This window comes from Pristis pectinata, chromosome 8 (genome assembly GCF_009764475.1).
Source record: "Pristis pectinata isolate sPriPec2 chromosome 8, sPriPec2.1.pri, whole genome shotgun sequence".
NCBI classification, from domain to species: domain Eukaryota; kingdom Metazoa; phylum Chordata; class Chondrichthyes; order Rhinopristiformes; family Pristidae; genus Pristis; species Pristis pectinata.
The window spans coordinates 29923250-29947762 of NC_067412.1; the positions used below are offsets into that span (position 1 = coordinate 29923250).

Here is a 24513-nt window from a genome sequence, read left to right on the forward strand (position 1 = left end):
AAATTTTTATTCACTGCAACTAGCAGTAGTCAAAGGAGACAAAGTGTTCATGTGTGTAGTGACTGCTTTAAAGTCAAACATTTTAAATATCTTTCTCAAATCACCCTTTGAGTTTCAATACCAGAGAGCCTATAATTTAACCCTCTGAGCCCTGATACCATTCTACCAGGAGAGGCATTCACCCTTTGGACCATTGTGGAAATTCTCCAAGTAATTTTTATTTAATTAAATCGTACAGGGTTTGACTTTAAACCAGCTCCTGCAAGCACTAACATTTTGTCTACTGCTAAGTGGAGGGAAAAAAAATCCATGAATCAGTGCAAAAATAATAATATTCCAAACAAAAGATGAAGTTCTGGACTGAGAACATCTGTAGAATAAATGAAAGCCAGTCTCAAAAATAATAAGGAACAGGTTGAATAGATGAAGTGGGGAAAACTGTTTATTGATATCTGAAACAAATGGTATACACCTGAAAGTACATTTGAATATCCTACAGGATAAATATATACTTAGGAGAAGCAAATATTAATTCAACTAAGATTCTGAATGGATGAACTAAACTACTTCAAGTGAATAGAAGTTTACACAACTCAGTTTAAGGGTTTGAAAGATTAATAGGTGAAGTATTCATCCTAAAGATTCTAAAAGGATGATCATTAGGAAATCCAAAAATGGAACTAGCTGCAGACAACTGTTGGAGACAGTCAAGAGAATTTGAAAATCAAAGCTTTTCAGTTTTACTGTGAGTGTTCATAGAAATAAACTGTTGACCATGATGCTGGCTGCTGTTTAAGCTAAATCTTGTTTTTGAAATCACTCTTAATGGGATTCATACAAGTCCATAAGCTTTGAGGAGGAATTCAGGATATGGGTCACGACCTCTGAACATTCGAAACACTTCCTTTGGGTGAGTTCCGCCCCCAAGACTTAGTACAGTGTCTCTGAACCTGTAGTAAGGATGAGATGGAAAAGACATTACATAAAACAGATATTCAGAAAGGACAATATATGAAAGGTACATGATAGCCCTGCTGCAATGTTAGGGTAAAAAATGTGCAATGGATGACCCTGTACAGGATATCTTGCACACAGGTTAAACCAAAGCCCTAGCTCTCACCGTCCATGTTTCAGTCAGACACCAGGCATTTCCAACCCCACCATGATGTGACAGAAAACTGGAGCAAAACAAAGAGAACTCAGAATGTCTCAGAGCTAATCCTCTATTGAATATGCAGCATAACATGGTGCAGAGGGGTCAAGTGGAGCCAGCCTCAGCTGCTTTCCCATCCAGCCCCCCCCCCCCCTCCTTATAACTAATCTGACCAGGAGGGACACTTTGTTGTCCTCTACAATATCCGACCTTCCACCAATATCATCTAAATGGATTGTCTGGTTATTACTACATTGCTGGCTGTATGCAAACGGGCTGACATGTGACACACTCCAAAAATGCTTCACTGGCTGGTAAATGCCTTGGGCCATCCTGAGATTTCTCCCCGTTTTATACTGTCTGGTTGTCTCCAATTTTACAACAGCCATCTGGAGCTCAGAGGAGACATTGTCATTTAAAAATCACGTTACTGGAGAAATGAAGCAACACTAAATACATTCCATTCTCCCAGTGCTGTGAAAATTCTCCTAAGATGAATCTGTTCTCTAAGTTTATCCTGTGGCTGCGGACAGGGGAGGTTCTGGGAAAGGGGACAACTGGGCAGTTAGACCATTTCTCAGCAGCTGGAGAAACCCCAGTGAAACTCCAGATGTGGATGTTTCCCGTGCTGTGAAGTTTCTGGTTTTACTCTGTTGTTCATCTGAAGCCTCCGAGTTACCATGCTCTATTACCTGTTGCCATTCTTGGATATTTCAGTTCGATTTTGTAAACCAGCTTCCTCAAAGGCTGCAAAAGCATCCAGGGAAAGCACCTCTGCCCACTCATAGGCATAATACGTAGCTGCATAATTACCAGAGAAGATGTGTAGAAATGTGCAAGGGACACAGTCCTCCTGAGAGAGAGAGGGAGGGAGAGTGAGAACACATGAGGCAGAAGGAGACTGATAACCCACTGCTATATCTACCTTATTGAGGCCAGATGCAGGTTGGAGGAGCAACACCTGACGGCAGTGTCCAACCTGACGGCATCGACATCGATTTCTCTAACTTACAGTAACCATTCCCCTCTGTTTTCCTTCCCCCCACCTTAGTTTTCCGTCATTCCTGTGGCCCCTTCTCTTTCCCCTCCCTCACCCTTACAACCTGCCCACCTCCATCCCTTTATTCCATGGTCTAGTGTCAGATTCCTTCTTCTCTAGCCCTCCACCTCTTCCACCCATCACCTCCCAGCTTCTCACATCATTCCCTTTCATCCCCCCTCTCCCACCCACGTACCTTCCTCCTCTCACCCGGACTCACCTATCACCTGCCAGCCTGTGCTAATCCCCCTCCTTCTTTATTCTGGCTTCTGCCCCTCTACCTTTCCAGTCCTGAGGAAGCGTCTTGACCCGAAACGTTGACTGTTCATTTCCCTCCGGAGATGCTGCCTGACCCGGTGTGTTGCTCCAGATTTCCAGCATCAGCAGTCGTGTGTGTGTGTGTGTGTGTGTGTGTGTGTGTGTGTGTGTGTGTGTGTGTGTGTGTGTGTCCACATCTGTCTGAAGCCTTTAAATTGCTTTAAAACTAAATATACAATTGACCAGATTACCTCTGATCATCTACTGACTTCAGAGTCCATGGTGAATTCTATGACGTTGGGAGGGAGTGGCAACTGCCAGATGTTACAGGTTGTATGGCTGCCCTAATGATATCTTTTATAGGTTTTGTCTCAAAACCTATAAAATATATCATTAGTGGAAATTTATACAATCAAAAATCACACCAACTGGATGCTTTTCACTAAGGACTTTAGTCTAAACAACATGAGAAGTAGTGGGAAGAGGAACAAGTAATTAGCTCCCACGTGTCTGGTCAAAACTTGCTGGTGTTACGAGAACCTAAAGTTGCCAGTCATGACCCTGTCCCCAATCTCAGTAATCTCTTTAATGATTCTGATGAATGGTTATCAACCTGAAATACTAATTTTTTCTCTCTCTGCAGATGTTGCCTGACCTGCTGAGGTTTTTACACATTTTCTACTTTAACTCAACCAGATCTCTTCTTAAGAGACCACTTTCTCGTTTGGTCCATCTGCTTCCAGCAAAGCATCTGGAACTGTGTGTACTGACTTCTGATCTGGAGTGAATTCTGTGATGTTGGAGAGAGTGGCAACTGGCCTAAGGAATAGAAAACCACTGGTCCTGATCCACTTATACTGATGTTCACTGGGGGGAGGTTTGGCCATTATGAAGCAGCCACCATTGGTATCAATGCTCACTCATGAACAATAATGGCCTTGTAGGTGCTGTACCCAGAAAGAGAAATTACATTCAGAGAAGACAAGTCAGTAGGTTCTGAAAAAGCATTCAAAACATATAATTGTAACCTGAAAACAGTTACTCTGTCTGATTTAGTGATTTTCTCTGTCAATTTATTAACAAATGTCATTTCCTTGCTTATTCCAAAACTCCTAACTTTATCTTGCATCCTCTGATACCTTCATCACAGAAAGCAATTATTAATTCTTGAAAATTTACGTTACTTCACCTCAAAGCCTCCCCCTTTCCCAAAGAAATCAAACCTTATTTGTTATTTACTGAAGAGGAGCCTTGGCAAAGCTTGCTGGAAAACCAAGTGGCCAATATTTCCAGCCATCAGCCTGTCATCAATCCCAATAACCTTGACAATGATTCTAGCAAGTTAGTTCCACATGACCTCCCTTCCTCGAAGCCTCTTGTCAGATGCGTAAGGGAGAACTGTACAAATATCTATGACTGTATATACTCACAGGGAGTTGCTTCATCACTGTAAATCTTTCAGCAACTTCTTCCACAACAGACTTCCATGAATCTGAACTGTAGAAACATGGAAAAATTAGTATGTCATATTAACTTACTGTAGGTAACTCGTTCAAATCTTTGCGTACTGTGTAGCTTTCATATATAGGATTAAACTTTTCCTATCTTGCAATCACTTTGACAATGGTTTGAAAAGGGACCATAATGTGTGAGAATCCCCAGCAATTTTCCATCAGTTTATTTTATTTTGAACCCAATTTGTCTCTTTTGATGAAGAAGATCAGTGCAGAGAGAGTAGATTCATCCCCATCAACTGCACTTCTCTGCTCTGATATGGCTGGAAATACGTGCAGTAGTTCGACAAGGTTTATTGTATACTTTATCTCTCAGTTACAGAAGGCCTTGCCATTGTGAGGATGTATTAGTAAACAGTCAGCAGAGTGTCCATTGAGTGTGGATGGCACTGGCAGATTATATCCAAACCATTAACCACAATATAGTTGACTTTCATGCGACCTTCTATAGTATTAATCAATCATTCAGTGAGGATTGGTAACAACATCTCCTCCATGCTGACCATCAACATAGGTACACCTCAAGGCTGCATGCTTAGCCCACTGCTCTACTATCTATACACACATGACTGTGGTGCTAAGCACAGTTCCAATGCTATATACAAATTCGCTGACAACATCACTGTTGTTGGACAAATCACAGGTGGTGATGAGTCAGCTTGCTGGAGCAACTGGTTGAGTGGTTGAGTGGTGCTGCAACAACAACCTCTCGCTCAACGTCAGTACAAGTAATGAGCTGATTATTGATTTCAGTAAGGGGAAGGAGAGCAAACATGCACCAGTCTACAATGGGGGATCGGTGGTGGAGAGAGTCAGCAGCTTTAAATTCCTGAGTGTTAATATATCTGATGACCTGTCCTGGGCCCAGCACATAGATGCAATCACAAAGCAGGCATGCCAGTGTCCTTACTTTCTTAGGAGGTTAAGAAGGTTCAGCTTGTCACCGAACACTATAACAGATGTCTACAGATGTACTGTTTAAAGTGTCCTGACTGGTTGCATCGTGGTCTGGTACAGCAATTCAAATACACAGGAACATAAGAAGCTGCAGAAAGTAGTGGACTCTGCCCAATACATCACGGGCAAATCCCTCCCCACTATAAGTGGTATCTACAAGAGGCTCTGCCTCAAGAAAGCAACATCCATCATCAAAGATCCCCACCATCCAGGCTATGCCATCTTCTTGCAGCTACCATTGGGCAGGAGGTACAGAAGCCTGAAGTCCCACACCACCAGGTCCAAGAACAGCTACTTCCCTTCAACCATTCAGTTCCTGAATCAACTGGCAGAACCCCAATCACTACAGTTTAGCAACACTTTGATCACTTTGTACTAAAATGGACTTTTTTTTGCTCTAATTGTGTTCTTTCTTGTAAAAATTGTGTATAATTTATGTTTTTCTTGTGAATGCTGCTTATACGATGCCATGTGCCTATGATGCTGCTGCAGGTAAGTTTTTCATTGCACCTGTGCATACATGTACTTGTGCACATGACAATAAACTTGACTTTGTCTTTATCAGTTTGTAAGTTTGATCAGAGCGCAGGGGGACATGAGTTTGGAGAAGAGAGGTGGGTCTACTGGTTGGCTGTGGGGCTTCCAAGCTCTTGCAGGAACTTGGATGGAAGATTTGCAGAATTCCAGAGAAATGGTAAGGAAGGCAATTTCCATCTTTTCTTCTGAGTTTACACATTTTCTTTCAAACTTTCAGTGGGATTTAAGCAGAATTGTATTGGAATGTGGTACTCCAAGTTTTGATATCCAGGTTGTGCTGGGTTAGATGAGCTCACTACAGGGAACATTTAAATCTACCCGGGTTAGAAAGGAGAAAACAAATTCACCTGAGTCTCCCACCGCTGCCTTTTATCTGCATTGATCTCCCTGCGATCATAAACTTTGATTGAGTTGTGCTAGGTAGGCTGCTCTTTGTGTTAACTCACAAAGAATGGCCACTTGGACAGGTGCTCGAGGGCAGCAGGAAACACAGGAACCAAAGATCAATAAAGGTCCAAAAGCAATGGAAGGATAGGAGACAAGATCAGTGTTGGCCCATTCCTTCGAAATAGTCACAACACATCAGATTGACAAAGAGACACTATGCTTTCTCTTTAATAGTTCACTATTTTTATTTTGGTTCTTTCTTTATCCCATACATTAACTTTATTACTCAGCTGTATTACCCGTACGCTTCTGAACTGGCCAGGTCCTCAAGAGGGTTTTTCCCGCCACCTCATCTCAGAAGTAGGGGTTGCTCCCTGGAGTTGTTGCTGAATTCAGGACCTATCAGTCTTGTTTAAATAATTCTTTCAACACAATTGTGCCTGCTTTATGGATGTTCGATGTTGGGTCCAAGTCACAAGTGTACATAGGATGTCCTTGGCAAGACCTTTCATGCACATCTGAGTGTGACTCTTGTCTCCCACTCTTCATCCTGTCATTTTCTAAACTATTTGCAGTGCTCATCTGAGTGTGTTACACTGTCTGGATGTTTTGCTAGCCAGACCTGTTTATCCGAACGAAATGCTCCAGTATAGTCCTTGCATTGCTGCTAGTCCAGGCCCGAGGCATGATGGGATACTTAGGATTCATGCTGCCATTTAAATGGCCATTTCTACACCAGAAAAACTCAGCACCTCAACTCAGCATGGTGGGAGAAGGCTGGGGTACACTGCAGAACCATTTAAAATAGCAAATCAGATTTAAAAGGTAAACCCAGAGCAAGTTAAAATGTAATGCTTTATTAGGTTTGCAGGCACTGATTCAAACTAGCAATGCCAGATGTAGGATTAATGACGGTTATTGAAACAAGTACTGATTTGTAATAAAGGTTATCAGCTTGTAAGGTTAACTCCATTTTGCTCTCTCCACAGACACTGTCCGATCTGCTGAGCATTTCCAGAATTCACTTTTAGATCAGATTTCCAGCAACTTCAGTGTTTTATATTTCACAATTCTGTTCATCTCCTACTCTCTGCATCTCCTCCAGAAAGATCAATTCTAATCAATAAACCTTCACCACACTCTCCCAGCTGACACCAACACCACTTGCGTCATTCAGTCTGTCTTGGCTCCACCCTATCACGGACATTCTCCTTGTTCCTTCCAACCCCAATCCCAATCCCACCTCACCTCCCTACCTCCTACCCGCCCACCCCATCCCTTTTGTGCAACTTAAAGCATATTTGATTTCTATTTACTCTTGGTTCTGACAAAAGGTCATCATCCTGAAATGTTAACCCTGTTTTCCTCTGCACAGATGCTGCCTGATCTGCTAAGTATTTCTAGTTTTTATTTCAGATATCAGGCACCTGCAATTTCTTCCTTTTCATGTACTGCCCAATATCCGACCAGGCTTCTAGCTGTGAATAACTTAAGCTAGATCTGAATGCCATGATGGAGTATCATCTCCCCTTCTGTGCATATCTAATGATCTTAAGAGTTCAGCAGCAGAAAGTGGCTGAAATCCTTCTCACTCTGCAGTCTGGTTCAGCCTGTATACACGAGAGAAGGTTTACCTTGTGTGTAACTTCATGTCTAGTGCTGAAAGGAACACTTGTCTCAGTAAAACAGACCCTCCCTGGTAATGACGTGCTGCAAAAAGAGCACAAAATAAAATTGTGAAATTATATATAGCAGGCAGGATGGCAGTTAGGGCAGTGGAATGCTCCTCCTGCAGGATGTTGGAGGTCAGGGAACCTCATGGTCTCCCTGATGACTACATCTGTGGGAAGTGCACCCAGCTACATCTCCTGACAGACCAGGTCAAGGAACTGGAGCTGGATTTGGATGTACTCAGGATCATCCGGGGATCTGAGAACATTATAGATGAGACCTTTGCTGAGGTGGTCACAACCCAAGGTACAAGCTTCAGATAGATGGGTGACCACCAGGAAAAAAAAAGCAAGGGAAGTAGGCAGTCAGTGCAGGGTTCCTCTGTGGCCATTCCCCTCACTAACGGTATACCTCTTTGGATACTGTTGAGGGGGATGATCTTTCAGGGGTTAGCAGCAGCAGTCGGGTCTCTGGCACTGTGACTGGCTCTGAGGCTCAGAGGGAAGAAGTGCAGTCAGACAGGGCAATAGTGATAGGAGACTCAGTAGTTAGAGGGACAGACAGGAGATTCTGTGGCCGCAGAAGAGGCGCCAGGATGGTGTGTTGCTTCCTGGGTGCTAGGGTCAAGGATCTCTCTGAACGAGTGCAGAACATTCTCGAGGGGGAGGGCAAACAGCCAGAGGCTGTTGTACATGTTGGTACAAATAACATAGGTAGAACAAGGGATGAGGTCCTACAGAATGAGTATAGGGAGTTGGGTAAGAAGTTAAGAAGCAGGACCTCGAGGGTTGTGATCTCTGGATTAGTCCCAGTGCCATGCACTAGCAAGGTCAGGAATAGAAAGATAGGCCAGATGAATTTGTGGCTGAGGATAGGCCAGATGAATTTGTGGCTGAGGATAGGCCAGATGAATATGTGGTGCAGGGGGCAGGGATTCAGTTTCTTGGACCACTGGGATCATTTGTGGGGTAGAGGTGACCTGTATAAGAGGGATGGGTCGCACTTGAACCTGAGAGGGACCAATATCCTTGCAGAGAAGTTTGCTAGAGCCACATGGGAGGATTTAAATTAGATTGGTGGGGGGTGGGACTCTGAGCAAGAGCAAGTCCCATGACAGTAGCCTGCAGAAGCAAGTTTACTAATCAGGATACCCAGGGGCACAGTAAAGGGAGGGAAAGGAGTACTCAGTTAAACTGCATTTATTTCAATGTACAAGGTTTAACAGGCAAGGAGGATGAACTCAGATCGTGGATTGGCTCTGGGGACTGGGATGTTATAGCCATTACAGAAACATGGCTGAGAAAAGGGCAGGACTGGCAGCTCAATATTCCAGGATACAGATGCTAAAGGCATGACAGAGATGCAGATAAGCGAGAAGGGGGTGTTGCCTTTTTGATAAGGAAGGACGTAACAGCAGTGCTTAGAGACGACATCCTTGGAGGATTATCCAGTGAGGCCATATGGGTAGAATTTAGGAACAAGAAGAGGAGTGTCACTCTAGTGGGACTGTACAGTAGACCCCCAGTCGTCAGTGGGAACTTAAGGAGAGGGTGTGTAGAGAAATTGCTCATAGTTGTAAGAATAACAGGGTCATATTAGTGGATGATTTTAATTTTCCTGATATTGACTGGGCCACACAGAGTGTTGGGGCCTGCTTGGGATGGAATTTGTGAAACGTGCCCAGGAAAGTTTCCTGAACCAATATATAGAGGGATCTACTTGGGAGGGTGCAAGGACCTCCTCTTGGGTATGAGGCAGGGCAAGTAACTGAAGTCGCAGTCTGGGAGCACTTTGGCTCTAGCGACCATAATTCCATTAGTTTTTAAATAGTTATGGAAAAGGATTAGGACAGGCCCACATGTTAGGGTCCTAAACTGGAGCAGGGCTAATTTTGAGGGAATTAGGCAGGATCTAACAGAGGTTGATTGGGAGAGCCTGCTTGAAGGGAAAGGAACTAATGGCAAGTGGGAGGCTTTTAAGAGTGAAGTATCAAGAGTTCAGGGGCAGCATGTTCCTGTCAGGGTGCAGGGTAAACCTGGCAGGTTTAGGGAACCATGGCTGATGAGAGATATTGAGGGTCTGGTCAAGAAAAAGAAGAAAGCATACATTGGGTTTAGGAGGTCAGGAATGAGTGAATCCCTGGATGACTATAAAAAGATTAAGAATACTCTTAAGAGGGAAATCAGGAGGGCAAAAAGAGGGTATGAGATGGATCTGGCAGGTAAGGCTTAGGAAAATCCCAAAAGGTTCTATAACTACATTAAGAGTAAAGGAATGGCTGGGGAGCGAGCAGCAGGGCTGCCTATGTCTCGAGCCACAGGATTTTTAATGACTATTTCTCCTGGTGTTTACCGAGAAAATCATGATTGCTCAAGACATAAGGGAAACAAATGGAGATGTTTTTCAGATTACCGGGGAGGAGGTATTTGCAGCCTTACAGTGCATTATGGTGGATAAATCCCCAGGGCCTGACCGAGTGCATCCTCAGACTTTGTGGGAGGCTAGAGAAGAAATTGTGGAGGCCCTTGTGGAGATATTTGCTTCATCGTTAGCCACTGGTGAAGTTCCAGAAGACAGGAAGGTGGCTAACGTTGTTCCATTGTTTAAAAAGGGTAGCAAGGACAAGCCAGGCAACTACAGGCTGGTCAGCCTGATATCAGTAGTGGGGGAGTTACTGGAGGGAATTCTGAGGGACAGGATTGACCAGCATTTGGATAGACAGAGTCTGATTAGGAGGAGTCAGCACGGCTTTGTGCGTTTTTCTTTTAAAGAGTTTTTTGAAGAGGTAACCAAAAGGGTAGATGAGGGTAGGGCAGTGGATGTTGCCTATTTGGACTTTAGCAAGGCCTTTGACAAGGTATCACAAGGCAGGCTGGTCTGGAAGGTTAGGTCCCATGCAATATAGGGAGAGCTAGTTAGGTGGATTCAAAATTGGCTCGGAGGTAGGAAGCAGAGGGTGGTGGTTGAAGGTTGTTTCTCAGAATGGAGAATGATGACTAGTGGTGTGCTGCAGGGGTCGGTGTTGGGATCCTTGTTATTTATTATTTATATAAATGATTTGGAGGTGAATGCACAAGGCTTGATCAGTAAGTTTGTGGATGACAAAAAATTAGGAGGTGTTTTTGATAGTGAAGATTATTATCGTAGATTACAGGGGGAATCTTGATCAGTTAGGGAAGTGGGCAGAGGAGTAGCAACTGAATTTCAATACGGATAAGTGTGAGGCGATGCATTTTGGAAAGTCAAACCAGAGTAGGACATACTATGAATGGTAGGGCACTTGGAGGTGTAATGGAACAGAGGGACCTAGGAGTACAAGCGCACAGTTTGTTGAAAGTGGCATCACAGATAATCAGGGTGGTGAAAAAGGCGTTTAGCCCACTGACCTTCATCAGTCAGGCACTGAGTATAGGAGTTGGGACATTATGTTACAGTTGTATAAGTCGTTGGTGAGGCCACACGTGGAGTACTGTGTACAGTTTTGGTCACCTGTTATAGGAAAGACGTGGTTCAACTGGAAAGAGTGCAGAAAAGATTTATGAGGATGTTGCCAGGACTGGAGGCCCTGAGTTATAGCGAGAGGTTGGCCAGGCTAGGTCTTCATTCCTTAGAACATTGGCGAACGAGGGGTGACCTTATAGAAGTGCTTACAATTATGAGAGGCATAGATAAGGGGGACGGTAACAGTCTTTTCCCCAGGGTAGGGGAGTTCAAAACTAGGGGGCATAGATTTAGGGTGAGAGGGGAAAGATTTAAAAGGGACCTGAGGGGCAACTTTTTCACACAAAGGGCGGTGAGTATATGGAATGAGCTGCCAGAGGAAGTGGTTGAGGCAGGTACAATAGCATCATTTAAGAAGCACATGGAGGGGAGGGGCGTGGACAGATATTGGCCAAATGCAGGAAATTTGGACTAGCTGGGTGGACAATGTGGTTGGCATGGTCTCATTGGGCCAAAGGGCCTGTATCTGTACTGTATTGCTCTATGACTATTCCTTTGAAGTGTAGATTTTATAATGTGTGATGCCAGGGGACACAGAAAATATCCTGGTCTCTTGGGCAGTCTTTGCAAACCAGAGATAATTACTGCAACCATTTGATATTCTCAGGTTATCTTGACATAGTTTCAAAGTCAATCAACCATCTATAATTCTAAATACATTTCACTTTTCATTAATGTTTCCCCCTTAGCATTATTTGCATAGTTTTATTGTGAAGAATATCTAAATTCATACAGTTATATAACACAAAAATGAGCCCTTTTGCCCACTAATGTTTTTGCTTACCTACACTAATCTGATTTGCCCGTTTAGGTTTGTATCCTTCTATGCCTTGTCTATGTAAGTGTCTAAAATGTTAATCTGCTATATAAATTGACACTGTTCTCCAATGGTGTTGGGGCAATTTTAGGAGTGGTTGTAACTGAACACATTTATAAGATCTATTATCTAGGGGGCTTTGGAGACCAGCCAACTGAGAAAAATTTGGTAATGGAGCCTGTCTTTTGTTTTCTAGCATTTTAAAGTAAACATTTAACATATGCAAAAACTTCCTGTTGTGTACATTGTTCAGCAAATCAATATATTCCACCCTGCAAAAATAAAAACTGTCACCAAATTATGTGCAATATTGTAAGTTAATACATTCAGCGGCTAGGTATCAGCAGCCAGTGGTCTTTGACTCCCCACATCTTCACAACTACTTCCAAAGTATGTCAGGATGGTGATGGAAAAATAATATCCATTTGCTTGCATGGGTTCAGCTCCAATAAAGCTGAAGAAGTTTGACACCATCAAGGCAAAGCAGCTCGCATGATTGGCAGACCATCCACTACTTTTAACACACGTTCACTTTACCTCGGCAGACCAAGACTGCAATGCGTACCATCTATAAAATACATGGGGCAAGCAAAGCATTTTTAACAGCAATTCCTCATCAAACAACTCCCATCATCTAGGACAAGGAATGTAGATGCTTGGAAACACCATTGCTTCCAGGCCCTTTCCATATTAGGCATATGTTTAATTTGAGCAACTGAAAAATATTTAAATGAAGGGTTTTAGGAATGCTACTATATACCTTTCAGTAGTTGTTCAAAGATACTCTGCGGCAATGGTTCTCCTGTCTGGTAGTGGCCACTGATCAGTGCTATTGTGTTATTATCGTAGACCCAGTTCTCCATAAACTGGGAAGGGAATTCAATAGCATCCCATTCAATGTTTTTGAGTCCAGCTGCCATGACATATGGCACTGTGGTCAACATGTGCTGGAGTGCATGTCCAAACTGTAAGCAGAATTTACAACAAACACAAGACTGAATAAAATTATTACAGTGGTGTAGAGTGAATTATGTAGACACACAGAGAAACATTTGGTATCTCTCCTTGCCAACAGTCTGAGGATCAGTGAAGATCATGGGCATGTGAAGAGATTTTCCCTTGTGTGCAGGCTTGACAAGAGATTCTGCTACCTGCTCAGGTTTCACAAATTTTGCCTCAGATAGTGACCTTAGCCACTATGGAGAAACACATAACTGGACTGTTAAATCAGTGAACAAATGATAAAGCCCATTAATGGTACTTCAATAAACATTAGATTATGGGCAAATTTTTATATTTTCTAGTCTTTTAGAGTAGACCTTTCATATGTTAAAATACCTCCTGATATGTACATTCTTTTGCAAGATAGTATGTTTCACCCATTATGATGATGTGTTTCAATCAGAGGTCATTATCTGCTCATCATCTCCTGAAGCGGGTTACAGGCCTTCAAACTTAACAATCACCTAGTGCCATTCCTAAGTGCCCATACTTCATATGTAAGTTAATGTCATTGTGGACAGTGTTAAAGTTCAGCCTTATCCTGTTCTTAAACAATTACAGCAGACTCTCCACAAAGAGGGCCTTTAGTGTGATAAGCAGTAGCAACTCTGATTTTTCCATCCCCCAGTCCAACGGTGATGGGGCCAATTGAATATCCTATGCATATCAATTAATTCAACATAGGCTGGCTATGGAATCTGCTACTTCTTGTGTCTGTGTGCCTCAGTACCAAACTGGCCATTGTTGTCACACAACATTGGCCAGCTTGGTACTGCTAGCTCCCGAACCTACCAAAAGACAGTCATCATTACCAGCCCTAAATAAGGAAGCAAACAAGCACACACAGGAAGTCAGATGTAGGAGCATTCACTTTCTAAGCACATAGGAGTGAATTCATGATGAATACTGGCAGCAAAATTTTCACTCAGATGACAAATGCTAGCCTTGAGCCTTCAACCATGAAATGCTTTCATAAGAGGAGATTTACTAGGAGGTTGTCAGGGCTGGAGAATTATATTTTTAAGGCGAGGCTATCTGGGTTGTTTTCTTTGGAACAAAGGAGACTGAGGAGAGATTTAACTGAAGTCTAAAATTCTGAGAAGGTGACCAGAAATGACCTATTTTCCTCACCGGTGAGGTCAGTAGCTAGGGGGCACAGATTTAAATTAATTGATAGAAGAGTTACAGACAATTAAGAAAAATGTTAATGAAAAATGAATAGTGGAGGTCTGGAACTCACTGCCTGAAAGGTTGATGGAGGCAGAAACCCTCACCACATTTAAAAACAAGATACTTTTAAAGACTATTTAAAGAACCGTAACTTACAGTGTCATGGACCAAAAATTGGTAAGTGGGATTAATTTAAAGTTATTTTTTGGCTGGCAAGAACAATGATGGGCCAAATGGCTTCCTTCTGTACCATATGTTTCTATGGTTCTATGAATCAACCCACACTGTAAAATTTATCTTCAATTGTGCACTGCCACTGTGTCCCGCAGTTGAAAGGCAAGCTCCCGTGAAAACTGGCATTGGAAGAATTACCTTACATGTGTTTTCTTTTCTCTCCTATTCCTGGTCTGACTAAGTCCTGCAAATTATTAATTTAAGCACCATTCAAAAATGTACTAATGGACATCTTGGGGTGAAAACTTCAAAATTATTGTAATGGTTTCCAAAAAAATTAATTGCATCAATTCTATTCATTAAGAAATATCAAGGAAAATAAACACAAAATGGTACTCAATGGGCACAGTAAACATTGCGGGGCCATTTCTTGTCACTAAATAACTCTGCTGAACAAGGAGATTGCTTTGCACTTCTTTGAAAATGGACTTGGAAGGATAATGTCCAATCATGTCAAGGAGATTGCTTTGCACTTCTTTGAAAATGAACTTGGAAGGATAATGTCCAATCATGTCATGAATCCTGGAGCAGATGTTGACTTGGTGTAACGTGGACAGCCGTGACAGTCCATTTTACTTCTCTCTCAATCTATATTTCCAGTCAGTTTGTCATTTTCCATTTAAGGTTAATGCATAAAAGGTCAAGATCCACATTGCTGCCTCTGCACTTATTTTGCCCATTTAGCAGTTGAGGTCTGAGTCTGAGATGAGACTTTTCCACTGTTGTAGTATCTGGCACAGAGCAACACAGACTAGAGATGCCTATTAGAATACTGATGTGGAGGATACTGATTTATTATGCTGACTACCAAACCTGCTGCTCATTTAAATTCATTGGAAAAGAAAATGAACCATGCTGCACAAAAGGTATACCATTGTCAGCAGCCAATATTTAGTTGGTATGACCGAGAGTTCTGCTCTGTGTAAGGAGAAAGTGGCACATTTGATTATTGAGTGGGACAAAGGTTCTATGAATACCATTTCCAAATTTATCAGAACTAGGTAAGTTTATTTGAATGTTACTTCTGCAATTCCACATAGTTGGCTTACCTCATGAAAAAGGGCTTTGATTTCTGAAAATGACATAAGTGATGGTATAGAACCAACTGGTGGAACTTGATTACACACTAGAAATGCAACAGGTTTCTTGTGTAATATATTGCTTTTGGCTGTTGGGAAGAACATGACAAAATAATAACAAAAAGTGTAATAACAGAAATATATATAAAGTAGCTTCTGCAATCTTTGTCAATGACAAGATTTATCGGTTACAGAAAATTGTCATAAGTAACATGGCTTTCTGTTCAAAGGATGAATTGAATAGATTATTCATTACTGTGTACAAATGTTACACATTATAGTATGTGTTATTGTTACTGACTCAGTTTTTACATTACAGTGTGTGGTTGTAAACAACTCTGCATTCTTATTAGAGTACAGAATTTGACTCTAACTGATGGTGTAATTACTGCAGTGTGTAATTTGTAACAGACAAATCATGCTTCCTAGTTTTTTAGTGTAACTAACAAAAATTAATGTTACAGTATGATTTTAGTATACAAAGTTTACTCACAGGTCTATTTGTAATTGACAAAGCATACTCATTACAGTGGCACTGCAACCAACACAGCATACCACTTACGGTATATGAATGTAATTGACATGCTTTGAGAATATTTTCAATACTGTTAAGCAGTAATAGTGATAAATAATATAATAAAACAATGTGATGGATAATAATACACTGCAGATTCTATGTGGGATGCATGATAAATCACTATTTCACTCCACATAATAGATATTACTAAAAAAACCCATGAGATGAAAGGAACCCTGACAACATGGATATAAAATAAGCTAAGGGTCAGAAAGCAGAGAGAAGCGGTGAACAGTTTTCAGACCAGAAGGGAGCACTTATTATTGTTCTGCAGGAGTCAAAATTTGTTCTCTTTCTTTAATGTATATTAATGAACTAAATGTGGGTATACGTGGCACAATTTCTAAATTTCTGGTTGACATAAAACTTGGAAATGTAGCAAACATGGAGGGTTGCTACAGATTTCAGAATGACATAGGCTGGTAGGGTTAATAGGCATATAGCAGATGGCATATGAATAATGAGGAAAGGTGACACATTTTATAAGGTGTGGTTTTAAAGATGGTACAGCAATAAAAAGACCTGGGAAAGTCTGCTTACAGTTCTTTGAAACCGGCAAGATAAGTTGAGAAGTTGTTAAAAAAAAAATGGTCTCTTTGGCTTCATTAGTAAAGAAACAGATTACAAAAACAAGGAAGTTATGATAAACCTTTGACACCAGCTCACTCTTGGCTGGAGAATTGTGTTCAGTTGTCAAAGCCTTGGAAAGGGTGCAGAAGAAACTTACAAGAATGGTACCAGGAATGAAGGATTACTTGAAGAAGTTGGGGCTGTTCTCCTTAGAGCAGAGAGAGTTAAGTGGAGATTTGATAGATTATGAACAGTTTTGATTGAGTAAATAAAGGCAGTTTGTTTTCACTGAGTATGGATTTGTAACCAGAAAACATAGATTTAGAGTGATTGGCAACAAAACATTTGAGGCAAAATGAAAAATTATTTTATTTTAAGAAAACACATACTAGTTGGCGTGATTGGCATGTTCTGTCTACAAGTGAAATGAGGCAGAGTCAACAGTAACTTTTAAAATAGATTGCATAACTATTTGAAGGGAATATTCACAGGACAGTGGGGAAAGGCTGGAGAATGGAATTAGTAGAGCTGGACAGACACACCGGGCTATTACACTATGATTCAATGAAAAATAAAGTAAGGAAAGAAGCAATTATTTAGTGGTTTGAGTATATCGATTGCTCATATTCATATAAATAATATTATAAAATACTATGAAAAGAAAATATCCATGCATGTCTTTTAATATGGTAATATTAGTGTGCTTATGTAATATGTTGCTCCTGAAAAATGTTTTATAGCATTCACAGAATAAGGAATAGCTCTCCAACTCAAAAATGCAAAATAGAAGAGACTATTAAAAGAATAAACAGAAGAACAGAATCATATTCTTGATTTGACTCCTGCTTTATCACTTAAATAAAGTATAGGAAAAACGTTATGATATCAGAACCATGGAAAAGATGCAGTCTAAATTTAGTGGAACAATATTAGGATCAGAGATATAATTATCAAAAAGGTTTTCTATTACTCACTGTCTTAACTGTCTGGAGCACGCAATAAAGTCAGCAAAAGCATCTGGGATATTTTGAGTAGGAAACCTTGGGAAGAACACAGATTTCCATATCCACTCCTCTATTATTTTCCAACACTATTTAATCACCAATCTCAAGCAACGTAGTTATAGTCCATCTCCAAAGTTGCCTCAAGCTAACTCACAGATAAAGGGCGCAGTCCAAGATCCTCTTTCCTTTTCATTTGGACGTGAGTAAAGATCTATGAAAAATGAAGCAACATGGGAACCTGTGGAAAAAATTGTTTGGTTTAGCAGATTTTATTGACATGTTAGTTATTGCAAGCTTTCTTGAAAATTACTGCAGAATAGAAGATATTTTGGGACAAAAATTCATCTTTGACTTCAATGTAACCAAACATGCAAAGACTAGTGTAACCAAAGATAAATTTCTCTTCTCACACTTTCCATTCTCTTCCCTTTACCACTATCTTAGACTTAGTGCTGGACATTTCTGAAATAACATCAAATACCAGTAAGTTATTTTAATTGTAAATATAATGCAAGTTAGATTTCCTTAATCCTTCTAATATTGAGTTTGAACTTCATGATTTTCAAACACCCTTTTCCTCAATATCCAAAGGCTGTGCTGGTGCATTGAAGGTGATGGCGAATTTCATCTTTGAATCCTCCCCTTGTTGTGAAGTGGCTGTCGAGAAACAAGAAGTGATTCACATTTTCCAGGGTCGTGCTGTGAACCTTTATTATTGGAGGGCAGTGAGGTGCATTTGGGGTAGGTTGGCAGAGTTTTGCACGTAGTATGAGGCCCATCTTCTCATATGCTTAAGTAGATGGGCTAACTTCGAGATCAGCATCTGAACATACACAATCAAAAATGTTATCTACTGAAGTTAGTGTGATCTTGGTTCTGGAGTGTAGGCAATTTTATTTTTGAAAATTAGCTCCACTCCCATATTAATTTTGTTGGAGGTGAGGTGTAGCATTGCAGTGAGAAAGAGTGCAAGAAGCATCAGGGGCTTGTTTGACACTGATTTTCACTGAGATTGGCTTTGTTGTGGATCCGTTGGTTAGGATCGTGGCTAGCATGCCATCATGAAGCAAACATTAGGAGACAAATTTCTATGGCCACGTGAATTTGTAGACGGTTTTCCACAGACCCCCATAGTTGATGGGGTCAAAGACTTTAATAAGATTTTTTTAAAAGGGCATGTTATAGAATGGTTGGCATTGCTCCCTGCCTTTAGAGTCATAGAGTCATACAGCACAGGAACAGGTCCTTCAGTCCACTAACTCCATGTTGACCATCAAGCACCCATTTTAGATTAATGCCACATAATCCCATTTTATTTTCCCTGCATTCCTATGAACTCCTCCCCAGATTCTGCCACTCACCTGTACATTAGGGGCAATTTGCAGTGGCCAATTAACCCACCAACCTGGACATCTTTGAGATGTAGAAGGAAACCGGAAACCCAGAGAAAACTCACACAGTCTCAGGAAGAACGTGCAAATTCCATGCAGGCAGTATCCGAGAGCAGGATTGAACCCGAGTCACTAGAGATGTGAGTCAGTGGCTCTGCTGGCTATGTCACTGTGCCACCCCACTTCTCTTGAAGTTGTCACACAGTAAAGGTCATGTCCGCTGTGCCTCTGGGTGAACATTGTAATTTAGAGAACAGCTCTTCATCCATCCGGAGGGAGCAAATAACTTTCCCAGTGGCAAATAGTAAGGTGACCTCTCTGTTGTTACCACAGTTAGACTTGTCTCATTTCCCAAAGAGGCTTGTGATTATGACATCCCTGAGGTCCCCTGGTATATCCTCCAATACCCAGATGTGGACAGTGAAATTGAGGATTCCTGACTGGAACTTCAGCAGGGATACCACCCAAAGGCCTTGTTATTATTTAGTTGGGATATGGCCATTTCAGCTTCTTGTTGGTCAGGAGTAGTGGCAAGGCTGGATTGTAGACTGCTGTTGACTGGAACCAAGAGCACTGACATCAAGTACAGCAGTGATCTCTCCCTTCCGATCTGGTTCTGAGACTTGGACTCCCAACGTCAGGCACCTCAAGACAATGGAAAGATTCCACCAAGGATGCCTTTACAACTCCTCCAAATTTCATCAGAAGGATAAGAACATCAGTGTCTGTGTTCTCTCCCAGGTCAACGCCCGAGCACCGAGGCCCTAATTTCACTCAGATGGCTCTGCTGACCAGGCAATGTTCTCCATGTGTCTGCTCCCAAACTCCAGAAACAGACACCCTGTTCACCTGCTCTGTCATGGGAAGGGTTACCAGGTGGACAGAGGAAAAGATTGAAGGAATCAAGAATAGATTCAAAGTTTCAAAGCCTCCTTGAAAAAGTGTAACATCGTCACTGGCTCCTGGTTATACCTGCCCCGTGACTGTGCAAAGTGGAGAAGAAGCATTTGGAATGACACTGGGAATTTGCATTGGGAGCACGCAGAAGCCACTCAAAACTGGGAAGGATGAGGGGAAGGGTGAGACTGGTACTCAGAGAACTGCCAAATACGGGGAAGGTGGGAAACTGCTAAACTGGACCAGCAGTTGAGTGAAAATGCACAGCATACTGTCTGGATCCAACAGTTCTTTCTTTTCTTTAGCTGTCGGATTTATTGAAGCATAGGTAAAAGGAGACCGTGCCTGGGCATACATCTCCAACATATTTAAATAACTAACGAACCTGCTGGTAGTCAAGATTTAAGATCAATTGATCACACAAGCCTCTGACCTGTCAGAGGTGAGTAACTTAGAGGCAATTTGTAGACAATTTTCTGATTTTTAACATTATTACACCATCCTGCCAGCACTCACTTACTTAATCCCCATCATCACAAGACAGCAGTGTGAATGCTTGTTCAGTAATAATTCCTAGAAAGTGATTGCAATATTCTTCATGTCAGTTATTCAGCTAACTCTTCCTGACGTAAATTATAAATACACTGCCTACCTTTCTTATCATAGACGTTGAAAACCCTGACATCCGGGTGCCAGACTTCCACCTCCAGGTCTGCAGGCTTGATCACTATCCCAAATAAATCCAAACTCAGTTGAAAGAGGCCAGATAGAACACTGGGAGAAAGAAAGGATATTTCTGATTTTGAGCCCAACAGGCTGCAGAAGGTAGGCCTGTCAATCACCTTGTACTTGGATTTTATAATTACAGAGAGGAGATGAGGAAGGGTGGCTGCATGGAACTGTACCGTCTTACAGCTCCATCCAATGCAGCTCAGGTGACAGTATCAGGTGCACTGCATAATTTCAGGGAAAGTGGAAGCATTTAAATGTCAGAGTCACTTAATTAGATACATATTACACATACTTATACATAAGCCCCTAATGTACTTACTGATTATTGTGGTGGGAGGTGCCCTATGCAACTGCTAGCCTCCTCCTGATCCACTCCCGTCCTAGCCAGCGTCCGTGACTAAATAATTCCGGTAAGCAGATGGATAGAGAGAGAGTGAGTGCGAGAGAGCGAGAGAGTGCGCGTGACTGCGTGAGTTAGTTCTAGGCTTGACCTGTTGATAGCAGTTTGATATGGTGCTACTGGAACAGTTTATGAATACCATAAATAATACAAGTTATTAGGGTTTATAAGTAATACTGTAGTAAATAAACTGCACAAACATCCTTCTCCCTGACTCTGAAAGCGAGTGCCAACTATTGAAAGTGCACTGTGATTTGAATCAACTAGGGTGAACATAGCAAGGTTTCTGTGATTCAATGCTGTAATCCAAAATTTGCTAGATTCTGGAAAGCCATAAGTGTAACACCGTTACTCAAAGAGAGAGAAAGCAGGCAACTATAGGTCAGTTAGGCTAACATATTGTAAATATGCTGCTTTCTGTTACTGAGGGAAAAGACACCCAAAAGAACTACAGTACAAATAGGCAAACTGGTTTTATGAAATGGAAATCAGATTTAACTAATTTGTTGGAATTCTCTCAGTGTGTGACTAGCAGGGTGGAAAAGGAGGTCAAGTGAATGCAGAGTAGTTGGACTTCCACAAGGCAATTGATAAAATACCACATACAAGTCATTCCATAAGATAGAGTAAGGCCTCATGATGAAATGGATAATATATTAGCATGGCTGAAAGATAGGTTACTCAACAGGGAAAAAAAAAGTAAGGGTAGGGATAAAAGGTCCTTTTCATGTTGGAAAGCTACAACTAGTGGACTATTGAAAGGATCAGTCCTGGAACCTCAGCTGTATATAATTCAAATCAATGAATCAGATCAAGGTATCAGTTGAATAGTCTCCACTTTTCTGGTGATACAAAGGGAGGTAAGTTGTGAGGACACAAAAGAAGCATACACTGTTAGAGGGGGCAAAATGATGGCAGATGGAGGTTAATGTGAGGAATATGAGTTTGTCAACATTGACAAGAAGAATAGAAAAGCAGAGCATTGTTTAATTAGTTTGAGGTTAATGGGATAAAGCTGGGTGACGTCATACGAGAAAGACAAAGTTAGCTTGCAGTTTCAGTAAGTAATTACGATGGGACATCAGTAATTACTTACTGAAAAGTTACTTACTTGCAAAGATGGAGTACAAAAATAGGGAAGTCCTGCCATAACTTTTGACTCCTTATTTAAGGAATGATATAATTGGAGTTTCACTCGATTAATTTCAGGGATGAAGGGATCATCTCGTGATGAAAGATCATGTAAATTGCACTTGTACTCTTGGAAGACTGGAAGAATGAGAGATGATCTTACTGAAACAAGTAAGATTCTGAAAGGATATGTGCTGTGAGGATGTTTCCCCTTTGGGGCAAGTTAGAACTAGACGACATAGCCTTAGGACAAAGGGACAGCCATTTAAAAATTCAGAGAACTTCTACTGACAGAACATTTGTAATTCTCTGCCCTAGAGAACGCTGGATGCTGTGTCATTAAGTACATTAAAGGCTGAGACAGAGAGATATTTGAACTATTGGGAAATCGAGAGTTATGAGGATGGGTAGGAAAGCACAGTTGAAGCCACCATTCAGATCAGTGATGGTCTTACTGAATGGTGGAGCAGGCTCAAAGGGACAAAAGGCATCTTCCTTCTTCTAATCTCTTATGTTCTTACATTATAATGATGGAACATCATAACGCTTACCTTGTCATACATCTATTTTGACTGTTGAGGCAGTCAAGGCAGAATGGAGAAATTACCTTGCTTTGAGTCGTCTGAATTCTTAAGGGTTCAGATCAAAAGAAGGGGTCCAAGGCTAGGTGCAACAAGAGAGGGGGCTGGTGATCCAAAGCCCAATCAGGAATGGGGTGAGGGGCCCCTGGGAGTTAGGAAGATGGTCAGAGGATCAGCTCTGGGGAGAGTGTGATGGTTAGAGCAATGGGGCCAGGATTGGACCTTGAGGGGGACAATGGAGAAGGTTAGCCAATAGGGAAAGTCAGGCCCACCAAGGATCCAATCCCATCTGGGGAAAGGGGATTGAAATCAATGGTGGGTGTTCTGAAAGTCAGAAGGTAAGGATGGGACTTACCTTAGTGAGATCCCCGCCCAGCAGTGTACAGTGAGAACAAGATTGTCCCAGGAGTGCTTCTGGTACAACAAAGTCTAATTACCCTGGTGAAGCTCCAAAAGGACATATGATGCTTTTCTGCTGCTGAAATTGAGCTAGATGTATGATGTAATTTATGAAAGGAAACACCTAGTTGAATTTAGGGTGCGATGACAAAAGGAGCTAGTCATCACTTTTCACCGTCCTTTTCAGTCACTGAAATAAACAGTGGTATATGTATATTTGTATCCTTCCTGCTAAAGTGAATGACCTCACATTTCCACATATTTATGTTCCATTTCCCCATATTTATATTCATATCCACTCACTACTGGCCACTATATCCCTTTGCAGACTTTTTGTAGCTTGCTCACAACTTGCTTTTCAATCTAGTTTCATATCGTCAGTAAATGTACGTAAATAGATACAGGTATAGTTGGCCTATATACAAGATGTAGCCTATTAAACCAAGGCTGCAATACATGTATTTTGCAGATATTAACAAATTGACAGAACTATGTGCATTGCTGAGTTGTTACCAACATGAAAAAAGGTGAACTCACCGTTCTAAGGGGAAATATGGTCTCAGCTGATCCTCTGTTACACTGCGGCGAAAGGATAAATGAGGACCATTACGATTGAACAACTTCAATAACACAGAATTAATAGATAAACAAAAGGAAACAACCAAGTCTGTATTTATCAGCATTTTGTTTACAATTTTTAAAAATGGGATTAATACTTAATTATCCAAGTGCAAATAGGTTTCCACACTCTCACAAAGCTTGCCTTCTTCCCCAAGTGGAGATGCTTGGTTTTGACATAATAGTAGAGTTATTGAGCAATACAGCACGCATACAGGCCCTTCGGCCCAATGAGTCCATGCCAACCATGATGCCCACACACCTAGTCCCTATTTTCTGCGTTCTGTCCATATCCCTCTAAGCCCCACCCCTCCATGTAGCTATCCAAGTGCTTCTTAAATGATACTATTGTACCTGCCTCGACCACTTCCTGTGGCAGCTCATTCCATAAACTCACCACCGTCTGCGTGAAAAAGTTGCCCCTCAAATCCCTTTTAAATCTTTTCCCTTTCACCCTAAACCAATGCCCCCTAGTTTTGGACTCCCCTACCCTGGGGAAAAGACTGCTACCATCCACCTTATCTATGCCCCTCGTGATTTTATAAACTTCTATGAGATCACCCCACATTCTCCAATGTTTCAAAGAATAAAGACCTAGCCTGGCCAACCTCTCCCTATAACTCAGGCCCTCTAGGCCTGGCAATATCCTCATAAATCTTTTCTGCACTCTTTCCAGTTTAACCACATCTTTCCTATACAGGGTAACCAAATCTGTACACAGTACTCCAAGTGCAGCCTCACCAATGACTTACATAACTGCAACATAATGTCCCTACTCCTATACTCAGTGTCCTGACTGATGAAGGTCAGCATGCTAAATGCCCTTTTCACCACCCTGTCTACCTGTGATGCTGCTTTTGACGAACTATGCACTTGTACTCTTAGGTCCCTCTG

General features: G+C 41.6%; 1 protein-coding gene across 1 annotated transcript in view; it reads right to left on the reverse strand.

Moving 5' to 3' along the window:
* Positions 1 to 832: 832 nt before the first annotated feature.
* Positions 833 to 24513, reverse strand: part of LOC127573281 (uncharacterized) — a 43170-nt gene continuing 19489 nt past the window's right edge. Inside the window, exons 10-17 of the mRNA XM_052021332.1 lie at positions 20411 to 20532; positions 17625 to 17708; positions 15290 to 15408; positions 12595 to 12799; positions 7480 to 7555; positions 3881 to 3947; positions 1846 to 2006; positions 833 to 950 (exon numbers count right to left, since the gene is read on the reverse strand). Coding sequence (XP_051877292.1) covers positions 833 to 950; positions 1846 to 2006; positions 3881 to 3947; positions 7480 to 7555; positions 12595 to 12799; positions 15290 to 15408; positions 17625 to 17708; positions 20411 to 20532 — 952 coding nt within the window. The remainder of the gene's footprint in view (positions 951 to 1845; positions 2007 to 3880; positions 3948 to 7479; positions 7556 to 12594; positions 12800 to 15289; positions 15409 to 17624; positions 17709 to 20410; positions 20533 to 24513) is intronic.